The sequence below is a fragment of the Trachurus japonicus genome, chromosome 7 (genome assembly GCF_045865225.1).
Source record: "Trachurus japonicus isolate A0001 chromosome 7, Traja_1.0".
Classification (NCBI taxonomy): Eukaryota; Metazoa; Chordata; class Actinopteri; order Carangiformes; family Carangidae; genus Trachurus; species Trachurus japonicus.
Window position 1 is genome coordinate 5,422,727 of NC_140913.1, and position 27,274 is coordinate 5,450,000.

A 27,274-nucleotide genomic window follows, 5' to 3' on the forward strand; every position below is an offset into this window, starting at 1 on the left:
AAGTCCACACTTTCAGGTTACTGTTGTAGAGTTCATTTAAGTACTGTATTGATATTTTACATATTACAGTGTTTTATTTGCTAATGCAGATACGCTCAACAAATGGCTTTATAGCTATAAGAGATATGAAAGCAAAGTGGGGCTGGTGGGCAAGTTATGTCATCACAGCGGCACCACGGCAACTGTTATTACTTATTCTAACAGAAGCTTGATTGTTTTGTGACGTGATGACGACATTTCATCAGGAACATAGTGGACGTGTAGCAGCAGAAGCTGCTGTTGGTGATGACTGTGATGGGATAACACTGATGGTAATGGTCACTGTGATGCTGGCGGTGATTGCAGCCGGACCTGTGACTCCTCCCACACTGACACATGTTGTCCCTGGGCTGTTAAAGGAAAAAAAAATAGAATCCATGAGTGGATAAGTGATCAACGCTCTGATTGGATGTACAGTACTGTATGTGTCTTTGTACCACAGTGAATATTTCAGCCTGTTTGTCCACATCAAGCTGCAGCTTATCTTCCTCATCCTGTTGTGTGTTGTTCATTATATTTATTCTAATTTAGGAAAAGACTTATATTCATCCGAGGGGTCAGGAGGTGATAAAAGAAAGGAATATGTTGCTGTTGCACAAAACAGTTTATTTTGCTTAATATATGATTATATATGTAATCACTATGGCTGTAACTGGACACGGAGTGATGCAGTCTTGTTAACCAATTTGTCCCGGTGGCCATGCTGCATGTGCAGCTGATAACTGAACTCCATACATGTGGAGTGATGGTGATGATGGATGATGATGATGATGATGATGATGATTGGAGCCAGTAGTTATACTTTTACTGGATTCCTTCAAAACCCCCATCACTATTATGGACAGTCAACCTGGATCAGTTTCCAGGGAAACCAACAAACATAATAGGAAGGGAGACGTAGAGCCAGGAAAAGAAACGCAGCGAGAGGGAGTGGTTCCTGCTCCTGATGGATGTGGATGAAGAACATCTAAGAGAGCTGCAGCAGGAGAGATGGGAGGGAGGGAGGAGCTGGAGAACAGTGGGAAGGTGGGGGGTGGGGTGGGAGGTAAGGCCGAAGCAGGAGGAGGGGGGGCTGGGGGGGGTTGGAGTTTGTGGTAAAAGGCAGGAGGAGGAGGAGGAGGAGGATATGGCAGGTTGATGATGAGGAGAAGGGAGCAGGGAGACGAGGGTGGAGTTGGCAGGGTGAAGGGACTGTGGGAAAGAGAGAGAGAGGAGGAAGAACGGGAACGTAGGCAGAAATAAAGGCAGATAAATGAGGAGGTGGGATGGTGCAGGGAGAGGGATGGGTGGGGGCAGGGAGATGAGGGAGGTGGAAAGATGCCAATTTGACAACCAGGGAGGCTTCAGGGTCCAGCTCTGCACCACCACTGCGTGGAAAACAAAGAGAACAAAGAGACTGAGCACCAACCACCCCCCAATCCCCCCCACCCACAACTCTTTGTGAAGAAACAATGTCCACCTTAATTGATTTTCTTAATGAAATTCATTGTACGGTGCTCTGCTGGGGACAACCTGAGACCAGGCTGGGAGTTTGAGTCCTGATAGAATCCAGAGCATCAAGAAAACACAGTGACTATTATAAAGTCTCTGTCCTCTGCCAGTCAGTATTTTTTACGTTTAATTGACAGGACAGTTGAGAGAGACAGAGAGAGGGGGAATGACATGCAGCAAACACACACAAATAAACCGAACAACAGAGAGAGTGGAAAGCTTGACCGCTGTAAACAAACTCCAAACATTATAAGCCGACTAAACACGAGAAGTCGCACCAGAACAAATACGCCGATCGACGCCGCGCGGACGTGTTTCATGCGCCGTATCCGAGGGACCTGATGGAAGTCCATTGTTGGTGTTACATTACGTCTAGCGGTGTAGCAATGTGAAGAATAACAATAAGCCGGTGTGTCTCGAGCAAATCCCAACGTTTGATCAAAACAGGGATGTCACCATTATAGATTTTCTTGGTACGATTATTGTCAGAGGAATAATCATGGTACTATGATTATCACAATTATATTGCATTCATTAATTTCACAATAATATGAATGTGTAAAATCCAAATTTTTACACAAAATATCTTAAGTATCTATTAATATATGACCAATTATTAATCCCCCAGGGGAAGTGTCATTAATTTTCATCTATACCAAATGTTTAAGTTTATTTTAATCATTTTTTTAAATTACAGAAATGACACGCCAACATTTAAATTCCTATCAATTCAGTGTTACATTAGGTAAATGGACCAGTATCTGTGCATTTACCTTTGGCGCACATCTGCCGATACGGTTCCAACATAATCTTTTTCAGAAAGTGACGGTATTTATAGGAATCTTTACGATCAATTAATTGTGGCGTTTAATACCGCGATCAATTGTGAAAACAAGTAATCATGACATCCATAGATCGAAGTGTGTTGGACATTTTTCATAGAAAATGAATTCACATTATAAATCAGTTATGAAAATAGATGGTTTGATGATTCTTCATTGATGAGTCTTAGCTCAACTTGACTTGAATCAGATCGTGCGTAGCACTGAACACCGCTGCTCTGTGAAACGGTTTACAATCAATAACAGTTTTTTGTAAAAATCAACCAGCACTGAAACAATTAGTCAATTAATTAACTGGCAGAAATAGAAATATATATATAACCATGGCAACAGTATGCATAAAAAATGGAGGCAGTAGCATCAAAATGCTTTGAAGGCAGACGGAATACATTCAGGTGTGACTTTATTATTATTTATGACAAACTCATGTAGTGCTGTGTTTTATATTTATAGTCCCTGCACCTGCGTGAAATAAGGTTATAAGGTACACACACACACACACACACACACACACACACACACACACACACACACACACACACACACACACACACACACACACACACACACACACACACACACACACACACACACACACACAGTAGTAGTTCTATCTCTTGCATTTCTTTTCCAAACAATGCCAAAGTCAGCACTGTGCTCAGGTGTGCCATCAGCGAGCTACCTGCAAAGTCTGCAGTCAGTCTGGTGAACTGATCCAGAGCCAGCGGCCCGGTGATTAACACACAAACAGTCTAGATAGATGGTGAGGTCGAGAAAACACTGCACAACTCGTGTTGCTCATGCAAGCAGTAAAATAAAACGTCTAAGATGCTGAACACGCACTAAGGATCCTATAGATAGGGCGTGTGTGTGAGTGTGTGTGTGTGTGTCAGCGTGGCAGACACACAGACCCGGGGCGTCATGGCAGAGAGGTGAAGTGAAACACACTCTGAAGATCACCTGAGCTGACGCAATCCCTGCTTGTAGTTACTGTCTATGATGATTCAGTAAAAAGGCCAAACAGGAGATTTAATGTCAGACACAGGTGCTGCTCCTCCATCTCTCTCACAGCATCATTCATTCATATCATATTACAGAGAAGCAGTTCTTTTTATATATATACATCCATGTGTGTGTGTGTGTGTGTGTGTGTGTGTAAACCGTGACCTCTAGAAATAGAAATAAGCTGAGTGTGATTTAATAATTGAAACCGTTGCTGGTTTCATTTGCTGCTGTTTGATTGTTTTGCGACATTCTAATTGCTAGAATAAAAAAAAGAAAATCAACAGATTCATTGATAGAGAAAATAATCATCACATGACAGACTACAATAAACAAATAGACTTTTCTTTGACCCGGAGGCATTGAGTATTGGGTTAATGAGAAGAGGCTCTACTATATTTAATGGAAGCTCAGTGCCTCATTACATTATAAAGCTGTATTTCCCCACATACGCAATAATCGCAGTCGGCTGATTTGTTATTTAACAAGGATTCTGGGGTGCTCTGGGGTTCTCTAGTAAAACATCAAATACGCTGTATAATTTGTGTTGGCAGAGAGGCTCCGCAGCCCTCCAGTGGCTCCGTCTGTGGGGACACAGACAGTTGAAAGCCACAGATTACAACTCCTACAGAGGAAGATTTCACAGCGGAGCGAAGCTGCTGGTTTGATGTGTAGCTGTGGTGCAGGACTCTCGTGTTGCAAAAGACCAGAACTGGATGAATTTCCTGGAAATGTGTTTGATTAACGCACAAAGATACGTTTCAAACAGATCCACCGGTTCACATTTTATGCTTCAGAAAACTGTGACCAGGCTGCACTGACTTAACTGTAAAGGTAGAGTCTGTAGAATTTTCCTAAAAAACTAAACATAGACTTGTACTGCTTAATCATCACCTCTGGAATTCTACTCATGTGTGGTGGTGACTGTGTGTCTGCCTGTGTTTTGATGTTTTGGTGTGGAAGGGACGTTTCTGAGCGGCGAGTCGGTGTGTTTTCACCAGCGCAGGTGAAGTTGGGGGGTGTGCAAAGTTGAGCCCGAGAAGAGGGGTCCAAATTGAATGTTGTGTTTACAAACTGCAACAAACAGACCTACGGACTCTACCTTTAAGTTACTGTCTCTATCCATTTGGGAGTGAGTGAGGAAAGTGGAGAGAAAATGTGCAGATGAGATCAAAGCGTGGACATAGTAGAAAGAGGAGGAGCCTGACGGGAGAGGAGGTGATGGAGGAAAGGAGCTGATGGAGGAGAGGAGCTGATGGAGGAGAGCAGCAGCAGCAGAGAGAAGGACAAGACTGGGAAAGGAAGGGTGTGAATGGAAGGAAGGAGATGAGCAGAGAGAAGGAGATGTGCCCTTCCGCTTGTCCGGTGGCTAACCTGATTAGCTTAGCAATGGCATAGGACCAGATCCGGCTGTTCTGAACACACACACACACACACACACACACACACGCACACACACACACACACACACACACACACACACACACACACACACACACACACACAATGCTTTCTACACAATGAGCAGACTTGTCATGCTCTGCTTGTAGAGCAATGATTCAGGCATCTGGACTTTACTATCAAGGGGTTTGTGGAGAGACTGTGGAGAAGCTCAGCACATAAGAGAAATAAGGAAGGTGTGCAGATATGCGTTAAAGGGATAGTTCAACATTTTGGCAAATTGGCCCATTGCCATAATCCCTATAGTTTTAGCGGTAGGTTCGTTACCTTTAATTGTTGGTGCAAGCTATTTTTAGAACGGCGGAGCAGAGCCGTGAGCTGCTCAGAGCTACACTACGGAGGCTAATGGGATTTTTTGGTTTCCCTCATCAAACTCATCAAATACACAATCCAACAACTCCAAAACACTTTGGTGGTTTATCCGGTGCTGGATGCTGAGTGGACACAGGCTTCCTCTGTGAATGTGAATCCACCTCATTTTTCCCTCCTGGTAATTCCCACATGCTGTTCCACTTCTTCTGCTTCCTGCTCTCTCCGCTCTCGTCACTCCGCCTCCTCTGTCGACCCATCTCTGTTTCTTCTTCTGCTGCTCCACTGGCTACAACTTCTCATCTCTGTCTCCTCTCTCTCTCTCTCTCTCTCTCTCTCTCCACTCATTTCTTTCCTCAGGCGCTTTTCTCCTTCTGCTGCTCCACATCTACGCTTCGTCTTCCTCAGCCTCTCACCTTCTGCTTCTTCATGATTGTCTATAGATTCAGCTTCTCCCCCCTCCTCCTCCTCCTCCTCCTCCTCCTCCTCTTCTTCTTCCTCTTCTTCCTCGCAGCTCCGCCCCTGTTCCCTTTCACCATCTGCCCTCCTGGCTTTAGAAAGACACCATGTTTGTCGGGGTGTCGGTCGGCGATCCGGCCTCCTTGCTCTTCCTCTTGTCGTTTTCTCGTTTTTTTTTTTATCTCGTTGTGTTGTACAAACCTTCTCCTCTGTCCTTCGATGGAAGTTCAAATGTTCTTCACCTCTCTCACCTCCGCCCTGGTAAAAATAGACAATAGAGAAAAGTGTCTGTTAATTATTCATCCTGGGTTCACTTTACTGCTTTGCACCTCTTACAGTCTTCACCACAGTCATCATCATCATCGTCGTCGTTGTCATGTGGTGTGTCTTCCACATCACTGTTCATCACTGTTTTCACTCTCTCTAAAATCCTGCAGTGTTTCACATTTCAAGATAATTAACAAAGAAAACTGGTAAATAACTTTGAAGCTACTTATCTCAGCAGCGTTGGCTGCACGGCAGCGTTTGAGGAGTGTGTGCCTCCGCATACATAAAGTCCATTTGCGTATGTTCCATAATTAATTCAAAGACAAATGTAGAGAGAGATGGGGGGAGATGGGGGGAGGGAGGGGGGGGAGAGAGAGATAAAAGTGTGTTATTGAGTTCGCCCCATCGCTCCAAATCCTGTTTGTGTGTTAATCTATCAGGCAAGAACTCCGCTGTTCATCCGTATGCAGATGAGGACAACTCATTACTGAGACCATTAATAAACCACACACACACACACACTTAAGAAGACTCTTGGCTCTCCTCTGTTTGGCTGACTGAGGGGAAATGAAGATGGGGAGTAGGGCAGAGGGAGAAGATGACAGGATGGTAGAATCCCACCTGACTGACCAGCTGATGTTTCAGTTTGAGAAACATCTAACCCGGAACGTTGATCTAATATATATATATACACACACACACAATCATATATAATTCCTGGACAGAGGCAGTCAGTCAGCGTCATTATCAGTGTACCGATTTGGAGGTAAATTCATGCAAAACCGCTGATGTGCGTTCCCGTTGGGGGCAGTTTTTCATCAAGCAGTCTCTGTATTTGCCTCTAAAACAACTCTGTCTCGTAACGTTGTGTTATTATCTCATAGCGTGGTGAATATGCAGGTCACAACTTGTCCACCAGAGTGTTTTGGAGTTGTTGGATTGTGCATTTGATGAGTTTGATGAGGGAAACCAAGAAATCCCATTAACCTCCTGTTACGACCACCTGGCTCACGGTAGGTCACAACAATTAGGGAGACCACACAGGTAAACCATTTAATGTATTTATTAAAATTAAGGCCCTAAGGTACAAAGTAACTAAAGAGAATAATGTGCCAAGTAACAAGAAACAACTAAGGAACAATGGTTGGCTGTTGTTGTCACAGGCAGGGAGAGAGAGAATGGCGGCCCTGGAATCCCCTCTTTAAATACCCTCTCAGGCAATCAGACCCAATCCCGTGCACCTGGATGGGACCTGACCTGAAAAGCAGAAATGAGAAAGAAAACCAAGGCACCAGGGAAACAGCGCCTCCCCCACCACACAGGAGGAGGACAGCTATTCCCAATACAGAAATACATAACACCCTCCCCCTTAAAACAGAGGCCCAACACCGTGGCCTCTGTAAATAAGGCTTTCAGTACTGCCAACACCAACAAAAAAAACATGACCCACTGTTGCCATTTACCAGTACTAGTGGTAACTGTAGTTTGACTATGTACACAACAAAATTAGAAAAAGAAAACTATAAATGTCACCCACAGCACCTTCCACAAAGAACTCGTGGTCAATTGGGGGTCGGGCTCCACCCTGCTGATTCACCCCTACACACCTCCACCCACCGCTGCCCAGCCACCCGCAACTCCTGGTACCGGGAGAGCATCTTTAAGGAGGAAAGACAAGGTTAGATGGGATATTGCGAGGAGCAACTGAAAGGGGAGGAACCGGCTCACGCCAACCCCTCTGGCGCACGTGACAACGCATCTGCTATGACGTTGTCCACACTACGTATGTGCCGGATGCTCAGGTTGTAAGGCTGTAGAAAGAGCGTCCACCTCATCAGCCGCTGGCTCGGACTCTGCAAGGAGTGAAGGAAGGTTAGGGGATTGTGGTCTGAATACACGACTACTGGATGGACTCCCCCTCCCACATACACATCAAAATGCTGCAGAGCCCACACCAGCGCTAATGCTTCCTTCTCTATCGTCGAGTAGTTTAGCTGGTGGCGGTTAAACTTCCTTGAAAAATAGCTGACTGGCCGATCCACCCCTTCACCATCAGTCTGCAAAAGGACACCCCCAGCCCCAACCTGACTAGCATCTACTTGTAACCTGAATGGCTGATCTAGTCTAGGCGCTGCCAGGACAGGAGCTGTACTCAACAGCATCTTCACCTGGTCAAAAGCCTGCTGGCTGGCAGAAGACCACTCAAACCTAACCTTCTCCTGCAGTAGGCCGGTCAGTGGGGCAACCACTGTGGAGAAGTTTGGACAGAAACTTCTATAATAGCCGACCATTCCTAAGAAGCGTCTAAGCTCAGTCTTGGAAACAGGAGGTGGGAACCGATCGATGGCTTGGACCTTGGCCCTCACTGGCTTCACCTGACCCTGGCCCACTACCTTCCCCAGGTAGGTTACTGTAGCCCTTGCAAATTCACACTTGGCTAAGTTAATCGTGAGGTTGGCCTCCTGGAGTCGTACCAACAGCACACGTACACGATCCATGTGCTGCTCCCAAGTATCGCTGTAAACTACGACATCATCTAGGTATACGGCTACGCCCTCCAGCCCTGCTACTACCCCGTTCATCAAGCGCTGAAAAGTGGCGGGCGCATTCCGTAACCCAAAACTCATAACCTTGTAGGAGTAAAGGCCGGATGGTGTGATGAACGCGGAGATCTCTTGGGCACGGGGAGTCAGTGGGACCTGCCAGTAGCCTTTTAGCAGATCAAATTTACTCACAAATCTGGCAGATCCCACTGCATCCACACAATCCTCCATCCTAGGTAAGGGAAAGGAGTCAGGTTTGGTCACGGCATTTACTTTTCGGTAATCTGTGCAAAATCTGTCAGTCTTATCTGGTTTTCCTACCAGTACACATGGAGAGGCCCAGCTGGAGTTTGAAGGCACCGCCAACCCATTGTCAATCATATACTGAACCTCAGCATCCAGGCGGCGGCGCTTCTCCAGTGGGACCCGGTAGAACCTCTGGCGAATTGGCTCCGCCTCGCCAACATCGATATCGTGCTGCACTAAATGGGTACAAGAAGGAGTATCAGAAAACAGGGAGGGGAAAGCAGCTAAGAGCTCTGACAACTCCCTGCCTTGGTTCTCTGGCAAATGACCAACTAGACCACCCAGATCCTCTAGCATCTCAGAGTTTTTGAGCCGAGGACGCAGCACCCCATCTGCAAACCCACTCACATCCTCCTTCTCCTTTTCCTCCTCTGCCGCTACTGAAACCGCTGAGGACAGCTGATGAGCTGTAGTAACTAACATAGCAGGCTTAACCTCCTGTTCTATGCCTGCTCCGGAGTTAGATACCCGAGCGTAGTAAGCCTTTAGCAAGTTCACATGACACAATTGAGTTGACTTTTTCCGGTCAGGAGTACTTATCAGATAGTTCTGCTCAGTGACCTGTCGAACCACTGTGTACGGTCCAGTGAACTTGGCCTGGAATGGGGAAGCGGGGATAGGCAGCAACGCCAGCACTTGGTCTCCAGGACAGAACATTCGAGGCTCTGCTCGGCGGTCATAGTATCGCTTCATCTTACTCTGGACGGCGGTCAGATGCTCTCCTGCCAACTTAACCGCCAGATGTAACCTACGGTGGAAACCATTCACATAATCAATAAGCTTTACAGGTGGCGCTGCAGGCGTTAGGCCATCCTGCAAAATCGCCAGGGGACCCCTCACTTTATGTCCAAACACCAACTCGCTGGGGCTAAATCCCGTACTCTCCTGCACCACTTCTCTAGCAGATAGCATAAGCCAGGGTAGCCCCTCCTCCCAGTCCCCTTTAAGCTCAGTACAATAAGCACACAGCAGCGACTTAAGAGTTTGATGGAATCTTTCAAGAGCCCCCTGGCTCTGAGCATGGTAAGCGCTAGCTTTATTGTGCTTTACTCTTAACTGGCGTAGAACTTGGGCAAACATCTGTGATGTGAAATTGGACCCCTGGTCGCTCTGTATGACCCTGGGAATATCAAAGATAGATATGAATTGGGTCAAAGCTTTCACAATGCAACGTGTGGTGATGGAGCGTAGTGGATACACCGCTGGGTAACGAGTGGTCTGACACATTACCGTCAACAGGTAGGTGCACCCCGACTTAGATGGAGGGAGCGGCCCCACACAGTCGATGATGAGATGCTGGAATGGCTCGCTCTCTGCGGGAATGGGACAAAGAGGTGCAGGTTTAATGATCTGGTTAGGCTTACCAGTTATCTGGCAGGTATGGCAAGTCTTAATAAACCGTGTAACCTCCTTCCTCAACCCCGGCCAGAAGAAATACCGTAGCAACCTATCACAGGTCTTCTTAACCCCCATATGTCCTGCTACATCACCATGGGCTGTCTCCAAAACCACGTCCCTGAACTTTGTAGGAATGACTATCTGGAACACTGGATCACTTACAGAACAGTCATCATAAGGAAGCCACTTACGAACCAGCACTTCATCCAGTACAAAGTACCCATGTGCCAAACTCTCCATCTCTTCTGTGGACTTGACCTCACCGAACAAGGGCTCCAATTCAGGGTCTTCCTGCTGGGCGACGACCAGCTCACTTTTAGACAGGGAAAGAGGCAGATCAGTTAGTTGAACAGTACTCTGTTTAGGTGTCTCTTTACCTCCCTCTTCAAGCCCTGCTCCCCCCATGGAGCGAGTCACCGCACAAGCAGTGAAAACTTCTGGAAACTCCTTCTCACTACTGTCAGGACCAGATAAAACCATCGGCCCAGACGTCACTATGGGAGGTGGGGGTGGAACCCCCTCCCACACCCTCCCCCCAGCCAGATCATTTCCTAGGATGACTGATACACCCTCCACTGGCAGGGATGATCTAAGGGCTACTGCAACTTCCCCCTTTACCAATTCAGAGTCAAGTTCGATTTTGTGCAAGGGAACTGGCCAGGTATGCATCCCCATGTCTCGGATTAACACACTTCTCCCCAGGCTTGACCCCTCAGAAAAATTTAACACTGAGTCAAGAATGAAAGATACTGACCCCCCCGTGTCACGCAGTATCTTCACAGGTACTTTCTGTGGATTACCCGCCAATGAAACAAAACCTGTTGTGATAAAGTGTAATCAGGAGGTACCTTATTTGGATGTAGGAAGTCAGGGCCCTGTGAGGCGCTTGGATGTTTACTGCTCACAGGAGGATTTGGTAGAGCAGTCGCCATCGACGGTTTTACCTTATACGCCTCGTCATCCGGGCCCACAGCCCCCTGTCCCCCACTGACATATACTGACATGGCTTGAGGTCGAACAGTAGATAGCCCCTTACCACTATATCTTTTACCTTTAAGCACAGGGCAATCTTTCTTCCAATGCCCCTTTCCCAAACAATAGTTGCATACAGAATCTGAACCCACCTTAGTTGGACTAGCATGTTCATGCCTTGTACGATGAGCTGAGAATCCAGAACTCCCACTGGGGAACCTAGCACGGTAAGGAGGCTGGAGGCCACCGCTCTGCTCAGTTCTGTAGCCATAGCCTCCTCCACCATGGCCACGGAACTCACTAGCTTGACCTTTATTAGTCAACACAAACTCATCTGCCCACTTAGCAGCCTCAAGGGCCGTTTTAGGTTTACGCTCATTGAGATGATTTACAATGCGTTCAGGAGTGATATTCTTAAACTGCTCTAGCAGTAAAACCTCACACAGGTCATCCATAGTCTTAACTCCTGCTGCCTCACGCCAACGTTTAAAATGACTTACCAGCTCTCTTGTTACCTCCACGTAAGTCTGCTTCTCAGCTTTCCTCCAGTTCCTGAACCGCAACCGGTATGCTTCAGCACACAGCTCATAAGACAAAAGTATGGCAGCCTTTACTTTATCATAAGACTTCCTATCTGCAGGGCCAAGTGCTAAATAGGCCTCTTGAGCTTTAAGTGGCAGTACACTCTGAATCAGTGCTGTGCGATCGGCATCAGACCAACTTCTCTCATCAGCCAGACTTTCAAATAATGAAAAGAACACGTCAGGATCTCTTTCATTAAACTTTGGTAAGAGTCGAACCATGTCTCCTAAATTGTCCCTACGCCTACCGTCAGACCCATCATCCACAGCGGGTCTAGACTGGCGCACTCTCTCCAACTCAAGACGTGCCTCTCTTTCTAGATGGCGCTCTCTGGTCTGAAGCTCCTGTAGCTGTATCTGCATCGCTAACAGCTCCTTTTGCTCTGCGAATGATAAGTCTGTACCCATACCGATTCCACCCACCGCACCTCCAAGAGGAACCATGGGCGGAGACTTTTCATGGCCTTCCAATATGCCCTGGGTCACCAACTCTCTCTGTATGGCCGCTACCACTTCTGGCTTCTTCGACCGACCAGGCACAACATCAAGACTCAGTTTATAATGCTCAATAATTCGCCACAACTCCTCCACCTTTAACTGCTGTAACAACTTAACTGATGGGGCTCCCACAAATTCCTTCACAGGATCCATTTCACCCAAAACTCTTACGGCTACAAATGCCCAACCAGTAACTGATAACCAGTAATCAATAGGCAACCAAGGCCACAACGTCAAACCAAATTCAACAACAACATTTACCAGGCCATCACTATCATATCAACAAGTGTAGACAAAAGACCCTGTTATCAACTATAATACCCCAACATGGAACGGTGAGTAGCTTTACTTAGCGAGAGAATGAAGCGAAAGAGCTGCCCCGCGTCTAACTCAAAAAAAAGATCACTGACTAACCACAACCTAGTCTTCAGTGCGCTCATAGCAGCTTAACTACCAACAGCACCCTAATGGCACTGCTGAATAGCGCCCCGGCTTACAGCACACCAAAAACAACAAACTAAAACAACAAACAAAAAAAACAAACAAGCGTTAAGCGCTTCTCCTCCTACCACGGGGGTTCACGTAGCTCATGGTATCTAAACCACACGCTTCAGACAAAAGGTGGGCGACAACAGTAACCCCGTCTACTCACCATCCAGCTGAGGATTATAACCGGTAACCAGGTCACCACTCAAAGGAGGATAGCGGCCACAGTCCTCCCCTGCTGCAAGCCAAGCAAATCAAAATTTAATACGGCAAACCAAACAACAGGCCAAATCAATAACCAATACTACACTAAACCAAGATTAACCACTTATTAAGCAATCAAGCAAACTAACCCAACACTGTGAGTCTCCTACCAAATACCACCGAACTATCCAGGCATTAGTAAGGTACTGACAACCTTACCAATATCCCGAGACGAGCCCCCATTTGTTACGACCACCTGGCTCACGGTAGGTCACAACAATTAGGGAGACCACACAGGTAAACCATTTAATGTATTTATTAAAATTAAGGCCCTAAGGTACAAAGTAACTAAAGAGAATAATGTGCCAAGTAACAAGAAACAACTAAGGAACAATGGTTGGCTGTTGTTGTCACAGGCAGGGAGAGAGAGAATGGCGGCCCTGGAATCCCCTCTTTAAATACCCTCTCAGGCAATCAGACCCAATCCCGTGCACCTGGATGGGACCTGACCTGAAAAGCAGAAATGAGAAAGAAAACCAAGGCACCAGGGAAACAGCGCCTCCCCCACCACACAGGAGGAGGACAGCTATTCCCAATACAGAAATACATAACACCTCCGTAGCGTAGCTCTGAGCAGCTCGCGACTCTGCTCCACCGTTCTAAAAATAGCTTGCACCAACAATTAAAGGTAACAACTCCTACTCCTAAAACTATAGGGATTATGGCAATGGGCCAATTTGCCAAAATGTTGAACTATCCCTTTAAAGGTAGGGTTGGAGATCTTATTCGGGACATTTTTTAATAAATTGTTTTAAATCCTCTTCACACTCCAATTGGAACCAGTTAATTAAATGCTATCTCATTCTCTGTCCCTCCCTCCCTCCTCTACGTGAGGAAAGGGGCTTGGACTTTTGAATTGTGTATTTTCAAAATGTGTCCTGCTAGAATGTTTTTTCCAGGATCTCAAACCCTAACCCTTTAAAAAGAGGTTTCAGTAACATAAGTTAAAAGACAGTATCCTCTTTAGATCTGCTCTGGCTGTCAGGGTTTTTCCTGGATTAAAATGAGGTGGTGGTGGTGCCTGATCGATTATTAGTCCGGTACTGATGGTAATAGGACTAATATTCTCAGGATGTGCCCCTTGCAAGAAAAGCCCCAGGACTGTCCAATAGAAGGATTTGTCTCATGACCTGAAGGCAGCTTTGCGTCTTTGAGGAGCATTCACACCTGGCTGCTCATCCTGGGTTTCTGTCTTTTTCTAATGTGACATTGTCCATGCACTACTTGATATAGGACGGTATGGTCTTGGTCTTGATGTTCAATTACATCCCAGTCAGTGCATGCAAAGCAGTCCTGGAGCTGAGAAGATACATCAGGCTACATCAGAGACGTACACAAAGACTCAGAAAAGACTACCTGACAATGTAAAAGGAGGTCAAGGAAAAAAAAAAAGAATGACTTGAAAATGTCAGACAATCCCTCTGCATTCAGAGACATCACCTGCTCAACACGTCGTCGGAGAGAAGAAGCGTCCTCGTGACTTCATCATCAGCTCATTTTTCCGAGAGCCTCTCTGAAAAGCGAAGTGGGACAGATCCCACCGTCAGATAGCTTCCACGGCTCTAATATGAATCCTCTTGTTCTTCCATTCCTCCGGCGCCACAACAAAGAGACGTAGGCTAACCAGTAATTACAGTGCAGAGATTATGTGGTAATTGAAAACGAGGTAATGCGAGCTGGTGATGATAGTAATTGAAAATGAATTAAGGGTAGATTAAAATAAAGTCTCATTTGATCGTTCGTCAGAGTCGATTCATCCTCGTTGCCGTGGTGAAGTAAGTTCACAGGATGGCTCCCCATCGTCCACATCTGCTGCCTTTTGGATAGGAGCCATTGAAATCGGTCTTTTTTTTTCACACTTAGCCATGTAGCAGTATTAGCCACCAGTCTTTTTCTTCATACATAACCTGCCTTGACTTTTTTTTTTTTTTTTTTTCAGAAACTACCAGAGCTTTGCTGATTTCACTATCCTGTAATTACGGGCCATTTCATTTTGAATAATAATGTTAACAGCCAAGTAAAACCTGAACCTTCGCCAACTCTTGAGTGTTTGACGTTTTCCTGCTGATTCATGTCCGGTCTTCGCAACAAAAAGCTGCATTAAGACGCCGCCTTTTTATCATTCATCTGCTCCACATGGATGTGCTTTATTAAATTGGACCCTGAGGGACGCACCTGTCAATCACTTGACATGACATGAGACTGGGAGCTTCCCCCACAGCAGCACAGAAATTAAACATGAAATACATGAAAGTAACTGTGGGTAAATTAGTTAACAAGCTTTAGAAGCTAGCAGGGCAGCGTCTTGAATGAACAACACTGGGTCAAAAAGCTCAAAATATACAAGTTTTTGCATCAGTGGATGATAAAGGTCAGGTTGGACCTGCATGGCTGTGATTGGTCACTTAACCTTCCTCAACTTTCTCAACACCATCAATGCGACACAACAGAGCCACAGTGCAGTTCACCAGTATGATAGAGTCTCATGCAGAGTAAATGAGAAGCAGCTCGGCTGTGGAGAAAATAAGTATTGAACGCGTCAACATTTTTCTCAGTATTTCTAATGTAACACAACCCAGACAATCCACACATAGAAAGAAATCAAAACATTTTATTGAATCATGGTTTGGAAGTCTTTCTGAGCAGGAACTCATTTAACCAAGTGGTGCAATCCTGAGCCCGGTGCCCTTCACAGACAGGTAGCAGCTTCTATTTTAAATGACACAAAGAGTTTCAGTTTTTAGTTCCAAGGTGTAAAACCAAGTCTTTTAAAAATAGCTTTGTTCCAGCTGCTATCACACTGATGAACAAGCTATAAGGAAGCACTGCACAACCTCTCTTTAGGTTTTATTCATGAATTCATTTGCAGTTGATTTATTACATGTTTTATTAGATTTGTATGTATTCATTATTAATGTATTTATTAGATATTTTAGCATCTTGATTAGCACCAGAACACTTTTCTACTTCATATTGATTTTAATTTTATTTTTGATTTAATTGAAGCTGTCTGAAGTGGACGCTTTACGCTTTCTTTCTTTCTTTCTTTCTTTCTTTCTTTCTTTCTTTCTTTCTTTCTTTCTTTCTGTCTTTCTTTCTTTCTTTCTTTTTCTGCTGTAGAGCAAGTTTACCTACGAACAGTAAAGTGACCTGAACGTGACCTGCAGCACACACAGGCTTTTCAACATGCCTGATTCATGCCAATGTCAGATCAGAATCAGAATCAGCCTTTATTTTGTCACTATAACAGAAGTACAGCACAGTACACAGCACAACACTGTACTAAAGTATAGCGAAATTACATTCAATCAACCTGTCCGTACAAATACAGCATACAGCACATGCAATAAGACAGACATAACAGGATGACTGGGCGATAAGAGGAGAGGAGGTATGTGAGAATCCAGTCTTCCATTAGAACAACTGAGACACTAACACATTCAGCACTAAAACCTGCTTTTCCATCCAGAATTGAAGAGTCCGTTAAGGATTCCATCAGCCATCTGTAACCGCCTATCTCCTCAAAGTGAATCCTTTTATCTCACGCGCCATGACAACAGCAGCAATATCATCTCTTTTTAGAAACACATGAGTGTTGCGTGAGATGAGTCGTACGGATGAATCTGTGGCGGTTGGAGTGGCAGTTGTTCCTCTGGATGGAGGTTTTAATGACGCAGCTCCCTGGATGTCTTGGCTGTTTACAGACGTGTGTGTGTGTGTGTGTGTGACTGCTTCCAGTTATTGTCGGCGTGTGTAGTAGTGGTTCTGGCTGGCTGCCTGGCTGCAGCGAGGAGGCTAATCCAGTATGATGAGCCCAGGGAAACTCCTCCTGTGAGAAGCGTCTTTAATAGACAGATATGGGTCAGCGCTGCCACATGGACTCTGACAGGAGCTGCAGAGATAGTGGTGTAGCCTTTTTCTTTTACTTCTAAAATAGAAACAGTGGGATACCCTGCAGTTTTTCATATGATTGTGCACTGATAGCAAAAAAAAAAAAAAAAAAAAAATTCAGTTGCTTTAAAGGGAAACTTAACTCAGCTTCCTTACATAATTAAACCTGCATCTCAGCTGCAGAATCAACTCACGGTGGTTTTACATGCAATTTGTCGTCAGGCAGACGAGGCACGGTGGTGTTTGCAGTCAGTGCAGTCAACACTGATTGATATTCAGTTTGTAAAAGCTTTTCCATTTCCTTTTTGAAACAGCTGTGGATGGTTCTGTCTGCGGGGGGAAATGGATGTGTGTGTGTGTGTGTGTCTCATGTTCACAGAGGCCAAAACAGTTGTCAATCAAGAGAAAATAGAAAAAGGAAAATGCTGTAGATTGGAGGAGGATGTCTTCGCTCACACAGACACAGTGAATAAAGATCAGTGAAGCTGCAGAACAGCAGAACAACGGCTGCAAATCCAGCAACATGCACACAGACGGTCTGTGGTGTGTGTGTGTGTGTGTGTGTGTGTGTGTGTGTGTGTGTGGCCTTTCTGTCTTTATACTGCATCAGGTCAAAAGAAAGCTGCCTTCTCTTTATAGTGGTAGAATAACTGTGTAGTTGTAGTGAAACTTCTTCAGGGAATGTTTGATTGATATCTTTATTGATCCCCAGAGGGGAAATTAAACTAGTCACCATTGCGTTAAGAAAACACACAGGCTACATAAACACAAGTGTGCAACAATTAGACATACAGCATTCTCAAGTTACAATCCACGTGGGCAATAAAGTGGTGACTGAGACACAGTGCTCTTACAGGAAAGTGCGTGTTACAATTTAGAAAAAAAAAGAAACAACATTTTTTTAATCACAGCATTGCTGTTCCGGCCCTCGTCAGTGTTTACACAAGGTATTTATAGAAGACACTATTCCTTTTTTTTTTTATAGAAATATGTTTATTGATTCTCAAGAAAAAAATAAAAGAGAGAGAGAAAAAACCTAGAAATAAGAACACATAACAAAGATTGCACAACATACAGAACACTGCACATCATGGGTTACAGTACAGCAATATTCCATGGTCATAGTTAAGACTGGTACTATAAACAAAAACATCGAAGTGAGAAAGTGAGAAAATCGATTTTTTTTTAACCCAGCCCTATAACTGTAGAGAATATGTGACAGACAAATGTTTGGTTTTTTTTAATAATATTTATTTAGTTTTTATAACATCCGTAATGCCTGCCTGTCATTCTCCTGCAGCAGAGCACCTCTCATCATTTCCTGGACACTTTCTCACTGTTACATGTGAACTGTTGAATTATACATCGTCTTATGACGTGGATGTGAAACAGGCAGGAAATATGACTTATAATTTTTTTTCTCTTTTGTGTTGTTTCTGTGTGTGTGTGTGTGTGTGTGTGTGTGTCATTGCCACCGCCATGCTGTCATGTGCCTGTCAGTCTACCTGTGTGTGAAGTGCATCCTCCTGTCGGAGCAGCAGCAGCAGCACTGACACCACTCTGCTTGGTCTTACCTGCAGTGTCACTGAGCTGTTTGCTGAACTCATTCATCTGCTCAGCGTTTGAAAATGTTTATGTGAGTGATTAAAGGCGTTAGGAGCAGCCAGGCGCTTTATAGTATATGCTGATAATAGATATTAACGTGTGTGTGTGTGTGTGTGTGTGTGTGTGTGTGTGTTTGTGTGAGTGACTGAGAATGACTTACTAAAGAGAGTGCAGAGGACAGAGGTTTGTCTTGATGTGCTGTGACAGCCCAGTGTCCCCGAGGACGATGTCCATTTTGGATATCGTAGAAATCCCATTAGCCTCCGTAGCGTAGCTCTGAGCAGCTCACGGTTCTGCTCCGCTGATCTAAAAATAGCTTGCACCGACAATTAAAGGTAACAAACCTACTGCTATGACTATAGGGATTATGGCAATGGGCCCATTTGCCATAATGTTGAACTATCCCTTTAAAGCAGGAGATCAGAGTCCACCACGTCCCGTTTCTGTCCTGCAGTCTTTGTTACAAACAATAACCATCAGGCGTACACATCACACACATCTGTAGCTATTGCTTTTTGATAATATGTCATATTTTTGCATGCACATTTTGAAACAAGATTATTAAAAGGGTCAAATGATGTTTTTAGAGCGGCAAACGTGGTCGACCTAGCTTTGATTTTAGTTAGAAGAGACACGCTGTCTTTCTTATTTTAGAGGATATTTCAGTCATAGGTAGAGAGACAGGAGATTTGGGGAGAAAGAGGTGAACGGGAGTTAAAGGGCCTGTAGCAACTCAATACGTAATAACAGCCAATAACGTAATCATTTTGGCCTTTTTAATTGTAATAATGCTGTAAAACAATGTTTAAGCCAATAACGTATTTTTTTTTCTTTTTTTTACATTATTGGCTGGTTATTACATTATTGGCTTATTTTTAAAAAAAAAAACTTTTGACATTGTAATAACTAGGGCCGATAATGTACTATATGTTGTTTTTATTATTATTTTTAGGGCAGGAGATATCACAGTTGTTGCCTGTATCTCATCCACAATGAGAAGCAAATTCCTGCCATGCTTCATGATAAATGTGATTTGCTTGGCCATTTCTGTTTACAAACGGAGGAAGTAAGCATAGTAGGCTATCAACAGCCTCATTGAAACACATCCAGTTGTAACATATTGGCATCTTCTTCCCTTAGAATAAAAAAATACTAGGCCAATACCATAATAACCAGCCAATAATGTAATAATAAATCATTACATTATTACATTACTTGCTCAAACATTTTATTGGTTTTATTCTATCTAAAATGGCCAAAATGATCACATTATTGGCTGTTATTAAGTTTTGGGTTGCTACAGGGCCACAGGCTGACTTCAACCTGAGCTGCAAGGGAGGAAGAGGTCCATGTGGCAAACACTGTAACTCTGACTCTGAGCCATAATAATTAAGCCTTAATTAGAACATTTCAACATTAACTTGAACTTTTATCAGGGAGCAATGATCCTCCGTCCTTATTTTAAGACTTATTTCAACTCAAAACCACAATCTTTCCCCTAAACCAAACCAAACCAAACCAAACCAAGACTGCTCCTTGTGTATTTATTATTGTCACCGTGAAGGTCCAAAGCTCTATTTCTGTGATGCATCATGGGTAAATGACTCTCGCGCTTGTTCAGGTTGGAGGGCTTCTTTTTCGATCTGCAGTTTTATCACTGGAGTGTTTTTATCCTCATGCGATGTTTATTCTCCACAGACGACCAATGTAGCAGCTGTAGAGGTGTTATCTCTAGCTGTTAGCCCAGTCACAACACTGTGTGTGTGTGTGTGTGTGTGTGTGTGTGTGTGTGTGTGTGTGTGTGTGTGTGTGTGTGTGTGTGTGTGTGTGTGTGTGTGTGTGTGTGTGTGTGTGTGTGTGTGTGTGACATTCACACTTTGGTCTCCAAAAGTCAATTCATTCTGTTAGAGACTTCAAAAATAAAATCATCACGCTCTGGGATCGCCACAAGCTGAGCACACCTCCACCTGAAATCCATTCTTTCTCTTTGTAACCACAGTTTCCTGCCACTTCTGATAATTCACATCATGTTCATGTTTTATATAGAGAAATACACGTCTGCTTCTGTCTGATCAAATGGAGGTCGAATCTGTTTCAGGAAAGTTTTTTTTTTTTTTTTCATTTATTGATGAACCACTTTTGGTTGCTGGTGTTTCCCACGAGGACTGTTGCACTTTTTATTTCCAACATCTCTGGGTTGAAGTGAGCTGGAGTCTGTGAGCTGGAGGGAAGAGTGTTCTGAGTTTAGAGGAAAAAAAAACATCAGAGTGTGATGTGGTTGCTTCCAGTGAGGCCTGCAGGCACCGCTCGCTGCACTGAAGTAGTCGGCATGTTGTGTTTGATTTGCCCGCCCGCCGCCTCTCTGCCTCGCGTTTCTTGTTTTCCCTCTGATGTTTGGGTTAAACCGGCGGAGCAGCTGTCACGGCTGCTCCCGCGGATGCCGACACTGACAAAGCGGTAAATAAAAAGATTAGAGATGACTTAAAACAGTGGGTAAACATGGTTTCCTTCACGGCTAATCTGAGTTTAGGTGATGGAGGATTATTGACTGAGTCTTCCTGCTTTCCAAGGGTTCTGCTGTCTGCATCTACTGCCAGTCACGTTGACTAAAAACAAAAGTTTTCTCTGTTTCAGATGTTGTCTTTTTGTCTTTTTGTTTGTTTTTTAATAGGCCTAATGTTGGGGATCTAACCCCCATTTTTCAGTATACTCCGTCTCCGTTCCGACTCTGTTGTGGTTTAACTCCAGCTGATGGAGCAACAGATCACTTTGCCTTTCTGAGGTTGCGTAGCTGACTGACATTACTCCGTGATTTTTCTTACTTTATTTTACTTTCTGTTTGTGTTCTTGTTAAACGGACGTGTTGTATCATAAAATATTGTAGTTTTCCACCTCCATGATTAATCTTTCTTCATCCACGACGTCCTGTAAGACCTTCTGACTGATTGATGACTTGTTGCTTGAAACTAAAGCAGGGTACACAACAAAAGTGACTCTTATCTTTGGCGCAACAAAATTATATACATACAAAGTCAATGGAGTGACACCACATCCCGTTTGAGGCCATGACGGACGTGGAGCACGACAGAGTTGGGCACGACTTGTCGCTCCGGGAGGCCACTAGCTTCTCGCACAAGTTCGAAATATTCAACTTCATCGGTTGCCCCACCTCCTGTTGCTCCTGGGCCAGGGGCAACAAATAATTTGTACATACCAAAGCGATAATGTTGACTTGGTCACATTAATTATTAATGTGACCAAGTCAACATTATCGCTTTGGTATGTTCATATAAAGGGGAATATGCAAGTCCTGTCGCTTTTCCGCTGTTTTGTTAACCCTCCTCTTGGCCATGTGCATTTGTTTTTAAAGAGGCCGGCGAGAAATCAATCCATGGAGCGATGGATAAAGTTACTGTGTAGTCTTATCTGTCATAAACAAGAGATTACGAGTTACGGGGCGCGTTTGTGTGGCGGTGCCGCAGAGACGAGATCTGGGACACTGGGTTGGAGGCTCTGATCTTGGAGGGTTGGTTTTCAGCCAAGAGATGCTAGGTGGAAGGCAGAGAGCCTCCATTCTCCCTGGAACAAGTTAAAAGTCATTTATTTAACACACAATTACTCCGAAGCTGTTTCATTGAGGTAAAAATGTAGCATTGCTAAGGTAAAAACCCTGCATAGTCCCTCTTTAATGTTGGCAAAGTGATGATTTGACGATCAGGAGTTTATCCATTGTGTTATATTTTGAAATTTACCGGATGCTGTATGCGTTTGACTTCCTGTGTAGGGCGAACTTATACAAACTAACAAATCAATCGACATGGATTAATGTGTGATAGCTGTGTGATCCGGCTGCGTATTTCCGCTGTGGAAATGCTTGACTTAAATGGGAGCGGACTGCTCCGGCATGCACAACGGAGAGTACGTAACAGAGCCACTGTGTAACTCTCTGCCTATAGGAGAGGTGAAACATGTTTCAACACCTCCACATCAATACACCTGATATCAGCATCAAACAGTAGATGTTCATGTTCTGATGTGTTTTATTGACTGATACCACCAGCTGAAAAGATCCTCATGAGGCTGGGTCAAACTAAGTGGAGATGATTTCCTGAGTTCGTACCATGCACGCCGTCTGTTTAGATCTACAGAGACGGAGCTGTACACTACTACACTGATGTCCTCTGATTACTCATTAGTACCACGACTAAACTCAACTCCCGTCTGCTCTCTCCTGGTGCAGGATGACAGTTCACTGAGCAGTGAGGAGGAGGCAGAGATGAGCGAGCCCACATGGCTAGCAGCAGATCTGGGAGCGGCGTCTGACCTGAGCCCTCCGAGCCGAGGAGAGAGGATGCGCCAGAGTCCTCCCAACGCACACAGCAAGGAGGACGACGGTAAGTGGATGCTGCCGTTAATCTCTTATTTGCCCACTGTCTGGTCTTCAATGGAAATATCTGGTCTTTAATTGTTTTCCCCATTACTTGAGTTGTCATTCACTGTGTGACAGAGAGCAGTGGTGTGTTCTGATGTGACGAAGAATCACTGAGACCTTTCCCTCGGTGTTCACCTCACTGACGTTTAACTCTCCATCAGCATCATGAACCAGGAGCACACAGCCTGAACCGACCAATCACAGCACTGCTCGTCTCTATGTGACATCTCTGTGGTTTTAGTTGAGCCTTTTTTTCATTTAGCATGAAGCATAATAATAATAATAATAATCAGGCAGAAAAAAAGTGTTGACATTACGGGGACTTTCTGATTTTGGAAGGTCGTCACATTTGCATTTCAAGGTCAGCTCTGTCCTGACGTCTTCAGAGTCCGTCTCTTCACACTGAGCTGTCACTCGTCTTCTTCTTCTCTGCCACCCCGTGTCCCTTTGTTTCCCCCTGTCCTCCCACATGTTCTCACTCTCTTCTACCTGCCGCTCACTCTCCTCTCCGTCTCCCTGGCTTCTCCTCTCCTGCTTCTTGCTGCCTGTCACCCTCCTCCTCCTCCTCCTCCTCTATCTTTCTTTTCTCTCCGTCTCTCCCGCTGCGATGGGCTCTCCCTTTGAAGGCAGCCGTATTGTTTCATAATGCTGCAAGGATACAGCAATTACCTGCTAATGTAACAAGTGTCGGTGTGTGTGTGTGTGTGTGTGTGTGTGTGTGTGCCTGTGTGTGTGTGAGACCAATCCCATGCATATTTGAGTTGCACTGCAATACACTGACAGGACCCTGTACTGTGTCAGTGTGTGTGGATGTGTCTGCACGTATCACCTTTAAAGTGTTACTGAGCAAAAGCAATAGTGAAGTAGCGCAGTGAAACAAGTCTAGTGTGTGTGTGTGTGTGTGTGTGTATGTGTGTGTGTGTGTTGATTGACAGTACAGTGCCAGGCAGGAGTCAGTGCTCCAACCATCTCCATCAAGGCCTTTCCCTTTAACCCTGCTGCTCCTCCTGCTCTGTGTTTCTGCTCCATGAGGGAAGGACTACCAATTTTTTTCTTTTTTTTTTGATGAATCATCCAAAAACCAAAGGCATTATTTTTCTGATTATATTAATTAGAGAAAAACAGCATTCATTCAATTCCTTCTTTTAGAAAAACACCCAATAGCAACTGATGGATTATCAAAACAACCAAATCAGCTTTTAAAATCATCCTACTACACATACTGTACTGTATGTGTGCATAGACTGTGTGACTGTCCCCTCAGCTTTTAATGTATCATGTGATCTCAACGATTGAGCTCTTATGGTATAAGTTTGATATTAAACCAATGATTAAAGATACGCGTACATAATGATCAACACATACCCAACCTTGAGATTCCATTAAGACCAGAGCGAACACACCACAGCAGCCGTTCCATCCAGCTATAATGGCCGTGCTGCATTCACATCACAGGGTACAGGTCATGAACATGAGCATCAGAGTGGGAAAAATCACTCACAGTAGTAATGTCCTCACAAAAAACGTTAAATCTATTCAATTATAAAGGAATGACATGACTGATAATAGTTCTTATACTCTTATTAATACTTGGAGGACCCGTCATTTAGATAAATGTGACATTTCTTACAATATCTCCAATTATAAATTTCCCTTTGGGGATTAATAAAGTAATTCTTATTCTTATTATTCTTACTCGTATTGATAATATCTGTAGAAATGTGCAAAGCCTCCTGTAGCAGCAGTTCAGAGTAAACATGATCCAATATTAAAACCACACACAATCTATGCAGCTATTTCAAAAGAGCCATATTGTTGACGCAGTCTGTTTGTATCTTATTAATGAACTGCTACATGTATATATGTACCATGAAAAAGATAGCCAGGTTATTATGAGCGTATTCCTATTTATATATTGCGACTACAGGAGCAGCAGAAATGACACATGGATGCACCCAACTAACAGCTAGTCAAGTGCTGGATATAGACTGACTCACATACCAGTGATGTAGTACTGTAAAGTGGAAAAAAGTAATTTTCTTTAAATGAAAAGGACATTTGCTAGTTGAATGTGTGAGACGAGAAGAGGAGGAGGAGGAGGGTGAAGGGGGCGGATGAAGCTGCAGCTGGGGGATGGGGGTGAGGGAGAAAGCTGCTAGATTAGGTTGAGAGAACGAAACTGGCACGAGATGAGATAGCTGGAGAGGATGGCATCATGGGAAGGTGGAGGGACGGAGGAGGCCAGCTGAAGTGTGTGTGTGTGTGTGTGAGAGTGCAGTGGATGGCAGAGTGTATAAGGGCTTGTCATTATAAGGTCACTACACGTTGTATAGAAGCCAGAGGAGGGTTGTAGGCGTCCAAATGCCACAACACTCAGAAGAGCTGAGAGGCAGAGTTGAAGTGGCTTCTCTGCTCAATTAAAGTCCAATCTGAGGAGAGCGGCAGGCAGCAGCCTCCTGTCAGTCCTCTAATGCACAGGAGTGTTAGTAATGCATAAAGCCCTTTTTTTTTTTTTTAGTTTGGTCTGGTTGAGTTGAAAGCAGATATATGGATCAGTGTAAAATCACAATATGCTCATGGTTCCCAGGTGATTTGTGTGTGTGTGTGTGTGTGTTTTTGAAGATGGAAATGTGATGGAAGGTAGGCTACCTGGGAAAAAAAGAAAAAGATCTGCCTCTGACAAGATCAATAAGTTGCTCTCTCTGCTTGTTTTTATATTTAAAATAAATGCTGGGCTTGAAATCCGTCTTAATCATCAACTATGGGCTTCTAGTCCTTTGTGGTGGTGGCTGTGTCTGCAGAGCCCCCTCCCCCCGCCTGTATTTTGGTCTTTTGCTTTGTTTTGTTGTGCGCTGGCTGGAGAGTCGTGTTTTCTCTCCAGCTAATGACAGAGCTCATGTGAAGTTCCGTGCAGCACGAGTAGGAGGGCTGCTAGCCTTGCTAGCTGTCCCGGCTGCTAGCGGCGGATGCTATCAGTCACCACTAACACCAGCTAGCTCGACACTAACGTCCGCTAGCGGTGGCGGCTAGCGAAGAGCTGCTAGGACTCGCTTCCCAGCTCACCACAATGGTCTGCCTACTTGTTACAGCATAATTCTCGAGGTTGCCATTGTTGGTGACGGCTGGGTATCGGTCCGCTTCTCCAGTGCTTCACTCGGACTGTGTTTCCTTTTCTTTGCGGTCCTGACAACTGCTGCTGTCAGGGGCAGGAGGCTGCACAGTTGAGCCCAAGAGGAGGGGCCCAGTTTGAATGTTTTACAAACGGCAATGAACAAAACTCCAGATTCTACTTTAAAGTAAAAGTTGAAATAATAATAAGTTGTTTTGCTGTGTTTTCCCTGCACTGAAAGCTCTTTAAACTCTCAGCACAAGGGCTGGGGTGTGGGTGGGGGTGGGGCGTGGCAGCAGCAGCTCTTTGCTCCTGGCAGCAGGGAGATGGATGGAGATGGAGGAGCTGCTGCTGCTGCTGCTGCTGCTGCCTGGGTTTGAACACGCAGCCAAAGAGCTTGTGGTTGATCTGAATCCCAGAGTTAATATCAGGTAGGTGTTTTCCTAACCAGCAAGCTGTCAGGGCATTCAACTGGAGTAGGCAGCTCATTTCAGCACAGCAGATGGTTCACACACACACACACACACACACACACACACACACACACACACACACACACACACACACACACACACACACACACACACACACACACATGTCCATGTCCAACTCAACTCAGAAGCAGCCAGTAAATCACTTTTAAGAGCCTCTGACCGCCACCTTACTTTCCTTCCTTTCTGCACCACTCACTCGACAGTGACAGCTGAAGTGAAAAGCTTTTATTGTGACAGGCCCGACTGGCAGTTTTAAGCCTGTGGCTGGCGGCGGCGGACTGATGCGTTCAGGAAAAGCTGGTGTTAAAAAGTTGCATTAAACAGTTAGCGACCACACAGAAGATTATCAAACCTTTCTAGAAAATCGCTACCTGAGGCAGGGGCCAAAAATATCTCACTGAAGGATCTAACCCACTGAATGCAGACAATGGCTGGACGCAATAGCTACAGCATACATCACCTGCTTCTCCGTTAGATTAGTTTTGGGGCAACAGCAGTGTACTGTATAGTGTTATAGGAGGTTTGTAGCTGTCATTTCAAAATGAGGTGCATTCAGAGTCCCATATTCCCCTCTGGGCCACCAAGCATTGGCTTGATTGTGTGTCTCTGGATGGCGAGCATCATGCATCTATATTTGACAAAAGTTGTCATGGTTATGGAGTTATTTTGTTTGTTTGCTGTCTCTTTCTACACAACATGACGCTGGTTGAATGTGTGTGGGATGCATTTTACTCTCTATCTCTCTATTTCCCTAAATATGAACTAGTGTGACTTTCAGTGATGGGAGTAACAATGTTATAAAATAACTACTTTTTCAGTAACGAT

General features: G+C 44.7%; 2 protein-coding genes across 4 annotated transcripts in view; both read left to right on the forward strand.

Moving 5' to 3' along the window:
* Window positions 1–27,274, forward strand: part of commd7 (COMM domain containing 7) — a 432,536-nt gene that overhangs the window by 300,380 nt on the left and 104,882 nt on the right. The gene's annotated exons all lie outside the window — the stretch shown is intronic.
* Window positions 1–27,274, forward strand: part of LOC146984056 (nucleolar protein 4-like) — a 279,484-nt gene that overhangs the window by 163,790 nt on the left and 88,420 nt on the right. For both annotated transcript variants that reach the window (XM_085780881.1, XM_085780880.1), the window contains exon 5: window positions 22,655–22,808. In XM_085780881.1, coding sequence (XP_085637007.1) covers window positions 22,655–22,808 — 154 coding nt within the window. The remainder of the gene's footprint in view (window positions 1–22,654; window positions 22,809–27,274) is intronic.